Genomic DNA, 13,711 nt, shown 5'->3' with positions numbered 1-13,711 from the left:
ATACATACTCTTGCACCTTTGTATAAGCGGACACCAATGGAGCGTGTGTGATTTTCAGTACAAGTTCAAGTGGACCACACCCTGAGGCAGCAATTTCCGAAACACGCCACATGTTGGTGGATGAGTTCCGTTTACAGTAAAGTATGACAAAGAAATTTAGATGTCTGACTGAATAACACTACCATTCAAGAATATGTTTGAAGTATTTTAAAAGTGGTTAAACACGGAAGAACGTTTATGCAAAAGTGCAAGAGTATGTATATTAATAAAATTGAAACTTTTTATTAAACTCATTACGTCAGTTAGATTACCTTGAAGAAAATTCTATCATTCTAAGAAGAATAGAAAGGATTGATATGTTTTGACCAGCTGGGTTAAGTTACTACGGATGAGGGGGTGGCAGAAGCTAGTGCCCTCCCTGCCTTTAGCAACTCTACCAGCCGCATGTATTGAATATTCGGGCTTAGCACAGACCACGCGAGTTAGCCAGTCTAACTCCCGTGGTCTGAATACCGGCCCCAGTGTATTTGTCCTTTCCAGAATCACTCAATACTTGTCTGCTCATTATGATAATTACATTCAGGGCTTTTTTTGAGGGGGTACTTGGGGGTACTGAGTACCGGCACCTTTTCCATTGTCTGCTAAAATTGACCGATGATCCCCAAGTTTTAATGAAAGAGCTCAGGCTCTACACACCAATTCTGCCTTGTCAAAGATTCTGTGACTGGTTGCAGGGGGCCTGGCTGTTGTAGGGTGGGTCCCTCAAGGATCACCCCACACATGAAGGGTGGCCTGGCATTTGAGTACCGGCACCTTTTTTGCTAGATAAAACGCACTGATTACATTGATCACAGTATTTAGAGTGGACTCAATTATTGCAGCCTATGTTGCTATGTAGAATTGTGCATTGGATTTTATGTATAGTGATGATGTATATGCTGTACCTTTATTGCATTGATGTGCATTATTACTGATTTGAACCATTTTAATGTTATGTTGTGAAAAGGTATGCAAAGTTAATATATCCAATCAAATCTCTCCTCAGATCATTCTGCTGTCAGAGAGACCTTTTCAGAAAGTATGTGCTATCCAAAACACACTACTGAGATTGTTTTTATTATTTTTTTGAAATTCATTCTTGTCTGACTTTGCTCAGAAAAGGTGCGAGGAGAATGAGTGGCGCCTGAGGATGTGCATTCATACTCACTAAAGTAACTGGAATGAGCCATCGATAAAAAGGGAATTAACTCCGGGACATTTCTTCATGAATAAATCTTTTATCTGCATGAGAAAAACATGAAACAAATTAAAACAAAAAAAGGAACACTTTAGTTCAGGTAAAGATATCAAGATATTTTCAAGGAACATCTCAAGAAATGGAAGGCTCCTGCCTGCCTGGCCTCCACAGCAGTGGCGTAGCCACAGGTGGGCCGGGGCCCACCCAATTAGGGCTCAGGCCCACCCAACAGCAGCACACGTATTAGCGGTAGCAGGTGGGGATCCCAAGCTCCGCCAGCAGAAGACTTCTCCCTGATGGTAATGAAAACACCATTCTCCAGGATACCAACATCTGCGCATACTCAGTTTTCAGCATGTGCCTGCTGCAGACTTCTAAGGTGAAAAGAAGCGTTTTCCTGCCAGCTGAGATTTTTTTTTTTGTGGTGGGTGAAGGGGAGAACACTTGGTGCCCACCCACTTCTTGCCTACGCCCACCCAAAATCTGTTGTCTGGCTACGCCCCTGCTCCACAGAGCTTTCTAGAAGACAGAGCAGCTTCCTCCCGTGTCTGTGGTGAACCCAAGCTTGGGGTGGGCATGGAGGAGAGGACAGTGCTAAGATTGAATTGTTCTCCCTCCTCCCACTTCCATAAAGGCTTCCTTACTCTTTATTACTCTCCAAAGTAAGTGGGTACAACTGCACCTGTGTATGAACTCCCCCACAATCAGCTGCTTTTGTCTCTTTGCTTCCAAAAGCAGACTACAGACATAGGGTTGCCACCTCACCCCAGGTCCTTTGAATAGGTTGCTCTGGTTCTGGTTTTGTCCAATTCCACGCAGGAAGTTGTCGTTCTAACTGTTCTGTTGATTTCCCCAGAAAGATCATAACTACAATTCCCTGCATGCAATGAGGAAAGCTAGGTTTGGATCAGCATGTACTGTTGACCTTGGGTAAGGTGACAACTATACAAGGTCACGATCAATGAGGAAATACCAGGGGCAGACTGACAGGGATCTGGCCCCTGGGCAATAAGAGGGACTTTGGGCCCCCCAACCCTAGGTCTTCGGCTCCCCTGCCCCTGGGTCCCACATATCTGCCCCCTAGCCAGATCCATGCAAAGCGGAGAAGAAGTAGGGAAGGTAGGCGCTTTCCAATCAATGAGAGAGACGTATAAATTAAAAAACAGTTTATTGGTAACATCAAAAAATGACTCTACACAGCTGTGTTTCGGCGCCAAGGCACCTTCCTCAGGAGTCTCCTCCAGCCCAGACTACTGTAACCTGCTCCTTATGAGTCTACTACTACTACTACTAATACTACTACTACTACTACTACTACTACTACTACTACTTAACATTTCTAAAGCGCTACTAGGGTTACGCAGCGCTGTACAATTTAACATAAAAGGACAGGCCCTGCTCAAAGAGCTTACAATCTAAAGGACAAGTGAGTAGACGATACGATGGGGGCAGTCCGGATATCCTGAAGGTAAGAGTTAGGTGCCGAAGGCAGCATTGAAGAGGTGGGCTTTAAGCAGAGACTTGATGGGCAGGGAGGGGGCTTGACGTAGAGGCTCAGGAAGGTTGTTCCAGGCATAGGGTGAGGTGAGGCAGAATGGGCGGAGCCTGGAGTTGGCAGTGGTGGAGAAGGGTACTGAGAGGAGGGATTTGTCCTGTGAACGGAGGTTTCGGGTGGGAACATAAGGGGAGATGAGGGTAGAGAGGTAGTGAGGGGCTGCCGAAGGAGTTCTCACTTGTAGTCTGCTCAGAACTCAGCAAAATGGCTTCTTTCATGCCGACATGATCACGTTGCTCCTCATATTTTTATTGTTTACATCCATAACATACCACTCTCAAAATTCAGATTCGGCAGACTTATATGGTCTGTGCCAGAGCCGGTGGTGGGAGGCGCGACTGGTGGTTGGGAGGCGGGGATAGTGCTGGGCAGACTTATATGGTCTGTGCCAGAGCCGGTGGTGGGAGGCGCGACTGGTGGTTGGGAGGCGGAGATAGTGCTGGGCAGACTTATACGGTCTGTGCCAGAGCCGGTGGTGGAAGGCGCGACTGGTGGTTGGGAGGCGGAGATAGTGCTGGGCAGACTTATACGGTCTGTGCCGGAGCCGGTGGTGGGAGGCGGGGATAGTGCTGGGCAGACTTATACGGTCTGTGCCGGAGCCGGTGGTGGGAGGCGGGGATAGTGCTGGGCAGACTTATACGGTCTGTGCCGGAGCTGGTGGTGGGAGGCGGGGATAGTGCTGGGCAGACTTATACGGTCTGTGCTGGAGCCGGTGGTGGGAGGCGGGGATAGTGCTGGGCAGACTTATACGGTCTGTGCTGGAGCCGGTGGTGGGAGGTGGGGATAGTGCTGGGCAGACTTATACGGTCTGTGCCAGAGCCGGTGGTGGGAGGCGGGGTTGGTGGTTGGGAGGTGGGGATAGTGCTGGGCAGACTTATACGGTCTGTGCCAGAGCTGGTGGTGGGAGGCGGGGCTGGTGGTTGGGAGGTGGGGATATGGGCAGACTTATACGGTCTGTGCCCTGAAGAGGACAGGTACAAATCAAGGTAGGGTATATACAAAAAGTAGCACATATGAGTTTATCTTGTTGGGCAGACTGGATGGACCGTGCAGGTTTTTTCTGCCGTCATCTACTATGTTACTATGTAATCCCTGGATGAGCCCTCATCGAGGTCTATTATGGGCTCATGTAGGGATTAGCCGAATCTGAATTTTGAGAGTGGTATGTTATGGATGTAAACAATAAAAAATAAAAATATGAGGAGCAACGTGATCATGTCGGCATGAAAGAGGCCATTTTGCTGAGTTCTGAGCAGACTGCAAGTGAGAACTCCTTCGGCAGCAGACTCGTAAGGAGCAGGTTACAGTAGTCTGGACTGGAGGAGACTCCTGAGGAAGGCGCCTCGGCGCCGAAACACAGCTGTGTAGAGTCATTTTTTGATGTTACCAATAAACTGTTTTTCATTTATACGTCTCTCTCATTGATTGGAAAGAGCCTACCTTCCCTACTTCTTCTCCGCTTTGCATTGGTCTGTGTCTCCGTGGGGATCGAGTGCACCTCCACCTTTGTGTGGTCTCTCTTCACCCTCCCCAGATCCAACATTTTTCTTTCCCTCCTCCCCTTGATGCAACATCTCTCCCTCTCATTTTTTCTCCCTCCCCTCTATGCACCATCTCTGCCCCCTCTTTCCCTTCCCCAGGTCCAATATCTCCCCCCCCCCTCCCGAGGCCAACATCTTTCCCTCTATCCTCTCTGTCCCTGAACCTGGCTCTCTCCCCTCGTGTTTACCTCAAAAGTCGCTTTCTCTGTCTGCCACTGACCAGAACCTCTCTGTTGTGACCCACCCTTGCGGAAGCAGGAAGTTACATCAGAAAGGGGCAGGCCACAGCAGACAGAAGGTTCTGGTCAGTGGCAAACTGCCAGGACCCTATAAGAAGAAAGGGACTTTTGAGGTAAACGGGGGGTGGGGGTGAGATAGGGGGAGCGCCAGACCCAAGGGAGAGGGAGGGGAGGGGAGAGAGATGTTGGACATGTGGGGAGGAGGTACATAAGTACATAAGTACATAAGTAGTGCCATACTGGGAAAGACCAAAGGTCCATCTAGCCCAGCATCCTGTCACCGACAGTGGCCAATCCAGGTCAAGGGCACCTGGCACGCTCCCCAAACGTAAAAACATTCCAGACAAGTTATACCTAAAAATGCGGAATTTTTCCAAGTCCATTTAATAGCGGTCTATGGACTTGTCCTTTAGGAATCTATCTAACCCCTTTTTAAACTCCGTCAAGCTAACCGCCCGTACCACGTTCTCCGGCAACGAATTCCAGAGTCTAATTACACGTTGGGTGAAGAAACATTTTCTCCGATTCGTTTTAAATTTACCACACTGTAGCTTCAACTCATGCCCTCTAGTCCTAGTATTTTTGGATAGCGTGAACAGTCGCTTCACATCCACCCGATCCATTCCACTCATTATTTTATACACTTCTATCATATCTCCCCTCAGCCGTCTCTTCTCCAAGCTGAAAAGCCCTAGCCTTCTCAGCCTCTCTTCATAGGAAAGTCGTCCCATCCCCACTATCATTTTCGTCGCCCTTCGCTGTACCTTTTCCAATTCTACTATATCTTTTTTGAGATACGGAGACCAGTACTGAACACAATACTCCAGGTGCGGTCGCACCATGGAGCGATACAACGGCATTATAACATCCGCACACCTGGACTCCATACCCTTCCTAATAACACCCAACATTCTATTCGCTTTCCTAGCCGCAGCAGCACACTGAGCAGAAGGTTTCAGCGTATCATCGACGACGACACCCAGATCCCTTTCTTGATCCGTAACTCCTAACGCGGAACCTTGCAAGACGTAGCTATAATTCGGGTTCCTCTTACCTACATGCATCACTTTGCACTTGTCAACATTGAACTTCATCTGCCACTTGCACGCCCATTCTCCCAGTCTCGCAAGGTCCTCCTGTAATCGTTCACATTCCTCCTGCGACTTGACGACCCTGAATAATTTTGTGTCATCGGCGAATTTAATTACCTCACTAGTTATTCCCATCTCTAGGTCATTTATAAATACATTAAAAAGCAACGGACCCAGCACAGACCCCTGCGGGACCCCACTAACTACCCTCCTCCACTGAGAATACTGGCCACGCAATCCTACTCTCTGCTTCCTATCTTTCAACCAGTTCTTAATCCATAATAATACCCTACCTCCGATTCCATGACTCTGCAATTTCTTCAGGAGTCTTTCGTGCGGCACTTTGTCAAACGCCTTCTGAAAATCCAGATATACAATATCAACCGGCTCCCCATTGTCCACATGTTTGCTTACCCCCTCAAAAAAATGCATTAGATTGGTGAGGCAAGACTTCCCTTCACTAAATCCGTGCTGACTTTGTCTCATCAGTCCATGTTTTTGTATATGCTCTGCAATTTTATTCTTAATAATAGCCTCCACCATCTTGCCCGGCACCGACGTCAGACTCACCGGTCTATAATTTCCCGGTACTGGGCCCTTCAACTGCATTGATCCCTTGGGCACTGACCAGTTTCCTGAATGGTCAGTCAGCCCCTGGGTGGGGGCATGCTGGAAGGAATGACAAAATTGTGCTAACTGTATGCTTGCACTTGATTAAGAGAATAACCTGTGACACAGAAGGCTTCTGTTGAAATGTACTCTCCATCGGGGCTCAGGCATTGTGAAACTGATGCTCTTGGGTCATAGGGAGACAGGAAGTCTGCAGGCACTAGTGGCCTCCCCTATCTATGAAAAAGGGCACTGAGAGGCTCAAAGAAAGGTCCCCCCCCCCCCCCCCCCAGCTACTGGCCACCGAGGGAACCAGTATCAGTACAGTCATCAAGGCCAGTGGGCTAAGATGAAGCAGGGAAGGGTTATTTTAAAGGCATGAAGAAAACTGGGGGGGGGGGGGGGGGGAGGGAAAGAGGAGATAGGCACAGATGTTTCCTTCAGATTTTATGAAATTTGGAAGAAACCAGGTAGAACTTACGTTAGTGAAGAAGAATAAAATGCCTGTGCAAAGTGTTACGATCTCTCCAGCCAAACGCAAGTAGTCTCTCATCGTCTTGTAGGGATACGGAGGCTAGAGTGAAGCAGAGGAAACCAGGATCACATCCAGAGAAGACTCAAAGCAGACGCTTCAAAGACACAGCAAAGCTACCCCTAGGGTTACCATTTTTTGTCCCCCCAAAAGGAGGACACATGCCCCGCCCCACACCCCGCCCCCTTTCAAACCCTCTCTCCGCCCCTGTCACGTTTTCCCCACCCCCTGTCACATACCCCGTCACCCCCTCCCCTTACCTTACTACTGCCCTGGTGGTCTAGTGACCTCTTCCGCCTTCGGGGCAGGAAAGAGCCCCCTCTTTCCTGCCCGGAGCGCTGCCCTGCATGCACCCTTCCTGTTGCTGATCCTCGGCGTCGATTCAAAATGGCCACCGAGAGTTGAAGTCTCGCGAGGTCACTTCAACTCGGCGCCGAGGATCAGCAACAGGAAGGGTGCATGCAGGGCAGCGCTCCGGGCAGGAAAGAGGGGGCTCTTTCCTGCCCCGAAGGCGGAAGAGGTCACTAGACCACCAGGGCACTAGTAAGTAAGGGGAGGCTAGCAATCTGCCCATTTGTCCAGCTTTCTGGACAAACAGGCAGGCTGGTGGGCGGGCCGTCCTAAGACTTAGGTTAATCTGATTATTCTAAGCAAACTCTACAAGAACATGGAACATTGCTTCTCTAAAGGGGAATTATTTGGGGCTGGAGCATGTGAATGGGAAACATGTGTCCTGAGAAGCACAATCCTCTTAACACTCTACGCTTCCAGTCATGGATATTACTGTCGATTTAGTGAAATGCCCTCTCCATTTTGTCCGAACACCATCCAAGACATAACCTATTTCAAGCGATTGACATACATTGATTCAAACAGTATATAAGAAACTCATCTGGAGACATTACCCCTAGAGCGAATCATCATTTGCAGTCTTTTTAGATGGATTATATTGCTTCTAAGGACAAGAGGTATTAATTTTCCTACAAACCAGTGGTTCCCAACCCTGTCCTGGAGGACCACCAGCTAATCAGGTTTTCAGGAATTCCACAATCAATAAGCATGATAGGAATTTGCATTTAATGAATCCAGCAAGTGGAAATTTATTTCATGAAAATTCACTGTTGATATCCCGCAAACCTAACTGGCTGAGGTTCGTTTGGGAACCACCCCTCTAGAGAAATTTGGAAAACCCCTTTAATACATTTGGCCCAAAGTTACAGTAGATTGCTACAAAAAATCCTGCATTCATTACTTAAGTAATACAGGCACGGGAAAGACAGATAGGGCTCGAGCTTCTAACTGAGGTACTGATTGGTGACTTCAGTGTTCTCAGTTTCCATCAAGCTTGTTATCATCATCATTTCTTTTGAAATCACATGGAGGATGATTACATCATAGAAACATCTACCCCTCAAAGGTCTCCTCCCCAGGTTCCTAATCTACGTTAAGGAAACAATTCTGAAATTATATTTTTACTTTGCACCCCAAAGGACAGCCAGTATGTACCACTGATTGGTTACGCTGTGAGAGCTAACCTTGGGATCTTAGAAGCTGGTAATGAGGGCAGTCAACAGACACTTCATTATCTCTCCCAGCCAGGCATGGTGCTGTGCAATTCAAACGGAAAATGCTACATGGGAAGCCCTGCTCATGATTATACGGTTAAGCTCAGTACATCTGTATAAAACCACAAAGCTGCAGATCCTGAACAGGGTCACGTTCAAAGCTTTTTACATGGTTAAAAGGCTCTCTTGAAAACTGCCCTTCCCCTCACTGTGAGTAAAAGGATATGTGTTAGTTAAAAGCCTGCCTGCAAAACAGGGTAAAGAGAGGAAAATACAGGTGAGGTTTTTCATTTCAAAAGTCCTCAGTGGAAATGATTGCAGTGAGAAGCTTGTCCCATTCAGTGGCTGGCCTGGATTTTCAAACGGAAACCAGATTTTGATTGATTGATTTCATTGAGATTTAGTAACCACCATTATAAAGGGATTCACCCACGGTGGTGTACAGCAGCTACAATTTAACATAAAATCAGTGGCGTTCCTAGGGGGGCTGACACCCGGGGCGGATCACCAATCGCCCCCCCCCCCCCGGATGCAGTGCGCTGAACAGTGAGCCCCGTCCGCGAGCCGCCCCCAGCACCTCTGCATTCCCTGCTCCCGCCGCTGCAGCTGTGCTCAATGAAAAGCAGGCAGAGGGCGGGAAAGGGCTGAAACCGGCCAATCCCCATAGCCCGGAAGCTACCACCGGCCTCCTCGCAAGGAGAGGCTCTGCTCACTGTCCGCCTGCTGCTGCACGGAGACGGAGGGCTACCCTTCAGGGGGCTTCATATCGGCTCACGTCATTGGATGCTGCTTTGCTTTGTCCTTTGGAAAGGGGAGGATAACAACCATGCAGACGTGGGCAGCTTTTCTGACACAGCTGAAGCACACGAGAAGGAAGGAAGCGCGAAAGGACACCCCCCCCCCGGATGCACTCCGCTGGGGGGGGGGTGCCACGTGCGCCTGTCCGTCGTTCGTTCCGTGCTCCCTCTGCCCCGGAACAGGAAGTAACCTGTTCCGGGGCAGAGGAAGCACGGAACGAACGACGGACAGGCATGCACCCGGGGCGGACCGCCCCCACCGCCCCCCCCCCTTGGTACGCCACTGCATAAAATGTACAATTGCGTTAACAGCATAATAGTAAAATGACCAAATATAAGCAAAAAATGCAATAAATGAGGCATTGTAGAGTTTCCCTTTGAAAATGGGCTTGTGGTTCCACAGGAACTCCGTCCCTTTTACCCTGTAAACCTACTCTGAAAACTGCCCCCTTCAACAGCTCCTGCCACTAATTGACAAAGGCATTTAGATATGGAAGTGATGTTACTTACCGGGCCTTCCAAGGGCCTGTAGTATGCAATTAACGTAAAAATGATCATGGCAATAAGATAGGAGATAACACTGATGTAGAAAGAGACGGCCCCAAACTTCCTCCATTTATCCCGCAGGAGTTCATTGATTGGTTCCACGGCTAACATCTCATGACGATTCTGCGAGGACAAAAAGAATCTCACCATCTCATTCTCTCGCACACCAAGTGTGCTCTGAAACTGACGTGCAAATCCTGGATTTTTCTTCCTTTTCTTTCCCAGCCAATATTTCTCTGGGTTTTGGAAGCGCCTGGAGGCACACTGAAGGGTTTTACACACGGTTTCACAAACCTACCTAGTGACCACCGCAACCTGTGTGGTTTTCAGAGTGGAGGAGTGGCCTAGTGGTTAGAGTGGTGGACTTGGGTCCTGGGGAACTGGGTTCGATTCCCACTGCAGGCACAGGCAGCTCCTTGTGACTCTGGACAAGTCACTTAACCCTTCCTTGCCCCAGGTATTTAAGTACCTGTATATAATATGTAAGCTGCATTGAACCTGCTAAGAGTGGGAAAGCGCGGGGTACAAATGTAAGAAAAATAAATAAATAAATATCCATGAGATATATTTGCATATACCAAGGCTTCGGTGTACGCAAATGTCACTCATGCCTATTCATGATGAACACTCTGAAAATCCAAGTGACTGTCAGGTCACAGGCACAAGTGTAGTTTGGGGTGGGCATGGGGGTGGTGCAAGTGTTAATATTGTATCCCCCCTTCCTCCAATGCCAATATGACTTCCATATCTACTGCCCTTCCTCCCCGTCTCCAAACTAAACAGGCAAGTTACACTTATGTCACCTGTAGGCAGACGATCAGAGGTAATTGCAGGTGCAAGAGGCCATTCACTGGACTAGCGCCTGCATTTACCTGCTCTCTATGATCAACCACCTAGAGCGCTGGAACAAAAGAGCAGCAGATCAATGCAAGTAGCATGCTAATCCATGCTAATGTATGCTGGCTAACTCTTTCATTCCTGCACCCCCATGATTAAAGGTAGAGCTCGCTGAGCAATGGCGCTCGGTAGAGCTCGCTGAGCAATGGCGCTCTACCATGAAAACCCTATGCCAACTTGGAGCTGGAAATAAGGCCAGGAGGGGAAGCAGGACGGCAGCCGGGCGTCAGGATGCAGCTTTCCGCCAGAGCTTTGTCAGCTGGACCCTGGCAACCACGACCCTGCACAAGCCCCCACACCCCCCTCCAACAGAAGAAAGGGATGGTGGTCTAACGGTGACTGTGACTGTGATCCCCCCCCCCCCAAAGCCCCGGTACCATGAATGGAGGAGGGATGCAATCCTAGTCCCTCCTCCTACGAGAGCTGCCTCCAAAATGGCGGTGCCCAGCCCTGCCCAGTACATTCTGAGAAGTTCTCCCTTATAATGGAATGGAAGCCCCGCTCAGCAAATCCCAGGATGCACTAGGCAGGGCTGGGCACCGCCATTTTGGAGACAGCGCTTGTAGGAGGAGGCACTAGGATCACGTCCCTCCTCCATTCAAGGTACCAGGGTTTCAGGGGGGGTGGGGGATTGCAGTCACAATCACCGCTAGACCATCAAGGTATGGGCTGGAGGTCTAGTGACCTCCAGCCCTCTCTTCTGTTGGAGGGAGGGGGCTGTTAGGGTGTACGGGGGGGGGGGTAGCTTGGGGGGGGGGGTTTGCGGTCCCCGGTGCCTTACCAATTAGGGTGTAGAGGGGTAGTCCCTTGGAATGTTTGACAAGTCTGGGCTTTTGAAAGCCTGGACCATTCAAACATGTGTGGAGCGCTCAGGCACAATCCTCCCACACTTAGCTCCATGATCAGAGCAAATAGCGTGCTTAAATTTGCATGCTATTAGCTCTGATCATAGGGGCGGTACAGTCCCGTGCTGTTCCGGTGCTAATTTTAGAGCGCTATTTGGAACAGCGTAGGGCTTTTGATCATCTGGCTACTGGATAGGTGTGGGAATCCGTACAAGCATGTTCGTGATCAGACGTATAAGATCGACGTGGAAGTACCGCGGTGCACTGCACAAGGTTCCCTTTTAATGTGAGTTAATACCCGCTGCACACAAAGCTTGTTATTTCCTGCATGCCTATTTAATGATGAGGACCTCTGGGGGAGGGGGAGGTTCTCCAAAGTGTCTGTGAATGGCGACACAGCAAGAGGGACCTACCTATGTCAGCTGTGATTATAAATCACTGCTAATAACCAGGAGGAGGCAGTGCACAGCACGATGCGAACTTACAAGAAAATTCACCCCTGAGGAATAACGACAAATGGTTTTACCCAGAGAAGCATGACTGGGATAACATCTGTACATATGATGTGTGGGAATCCAGAACTAGAAACCTCTGGAGTTCACCGAGTGATTAAAAATGCTGCATGAAATCCTCTTTTTAATTGTACACCATCTCCTCTTGTATCTGTTCTGTCTGTGGCTGCCAACCAAACTGACTGCTCCAATCCCTGTTCTGCCCCGTGGCATGCAGGGGGTTCATTTCATTTCCCTTATTTAGCCCCCTTCTCCTCCCAACACTACTCAGGGCCAGTTCCAGAAAAACATTCACAAAAATACATATAACGACAATCATAAATCAGCAATGCCCATGTCAGTGGAATCCGTAAGAACGATCTTGTCCAAAAAAGAATCTCTACCCACCAACAGTGGTTCTGATTTTCTTAAGAAATCAATGGGAAAATGGGACAAAACAGGGCAGAATGAGTTGACAACCATGGACAGAATCTTAGTTGTGTTGTGGTTCGGCCATGCCAGATGTTAATCAGGGCCGCCGAGAGGGGGGAACAGGGGGGACAGAATTCCCCGGGCCCGGCGCCACCTGCCCTCCGTCGCTCCCTGGCATTGAATTTAAGCGCCTCACCTTTGAAAGCGCAGCAAGCAGCAGCAGACCACTCCTTCCTTCTGTGTCCCGCCCTCGCCTGACGTAACTTCCACGAGGGTGGGACACAAGATGAAAGGAGTGGTCTGACGCTGCTTGCAGCGCTTTTGAAGGTGAGGCGCTTCAGGTCAGTGCAGAGGGCCCGGGGGTCGAGAGAGGGCCCGGTGGCGGGTGGGCCCCCGGGGGCGGCCCTTGTCCCGGGCCTGGCCCAGTCTCTCAGCGGCCCTGATGTTAATTATTCTTTGAAGGGGATTGCATAGTCTCCCTTCCACCCAACCTTCTCTTGCTCTTTTGTACTTTCAGTTCAGTCAGAAGGACTGGGATCTGGCCAAATGAGCCTTCATCTGTAATCCCCCTGTTTTATATCCCCTTCCTCCCCAACATATCCCCATCCCAGTGACCTTGTGCAACTAGGCCTCTGGTCCCATAAGCTACTATTCTGGGCTACCCAGGTTTCCCCATTTCTATTCTCTTTCCCCTTCCCATCTGGCCCAATCACAACCCGTGAGTCATTTGTCCAAGCGGCAGGGGCTGAGGTTCCCTCCAGGCCCAATGACCAGAGCTTCACCCCAGCAAAGGGGACGGTTGGGAAGGGGAGTTTGATTTCTACTTTCACTGCATCCCCAGCCTGCGAAGATGCCAAAACTGGGCAAAAAAAATCAATCCTAGGTCCCTAACAATACTGCAGCTGAGCCATCAAGCCAACCCCATATCACATTTCTGAAAAGAAAATACTTTAATTTAGACATGTTGACTTCAGTCTGGTATTCAAGCCATGGCCAGACTAACAGAGCCAGCGGAATGAGGTAAGCAACCAACATTCGAGGCGAGCCAGAAACTGCCAATGCTTACCCCGTTGCGCTCCACTGGCCCCTGCCTCCGCACACTACAGCCCTCCCAAGTCCTACGTTGAAGGGTCCGTCCCGGTGGTATAGTGGCCTCTGCAGCTGCCCGCTGTTGCTACTCTGTCTCTGCTCCTGCTCTTCTGTGCCGCTGCCATGTTTTAAAAATGGCTGCCGAGGCTTCTGGCAACAGTCTCACGAGACTGCCACAGGAAGTCTCGGCAGCCGTTTTGAAAACATGAGCGGCACTGGGCACAGTAGCGACAGCGGGCAAGAAA

At 49.5% G+C, this 13,711-nt stretch overlaps 1 protein-coding gene across 1 annotated transcript in view; it reads right to left on the bottom strand.

Moving 5' to 3' along the window:
- Positions 1–13,711, bottom strand: part of TRPV4 (transient receptor potential cation channel subfamily V member 4) — a 165,465-nt gene that overhangs the window by 32,734 nt on the left and 119,020 nt on the right. The window contains 3 exon segments of the mRNA XM_030219409.1: positions 1,208–1,281; positions 6,754–6,846; positions 9,677–9,835. Of these exon segments, the coding sequence (XP_030075269.1) occupies positions 1,208–1,281; positions 6,754–6,846; positions 9,677–9,835 (326 nt within the window).

The sequence above is a fragment of the Microcaecilia unicolor genome, chromosome 11 (genome assembly GCF_901765095.1).
Source record: "Microcaecilia unicolor chromosome 11, aMicUni1.1, whole genome shotgun sequence".
Lineage (NCBI taxonomy): Eukaryota > Metazoa > Chordata > Amphibia > Gymnophiona > Siphonopidae > Microcaecilia > Microcaecilia unicolor.
This window is presented reverse-complemented; position numbering and strand designations above follow the sequence as displayed.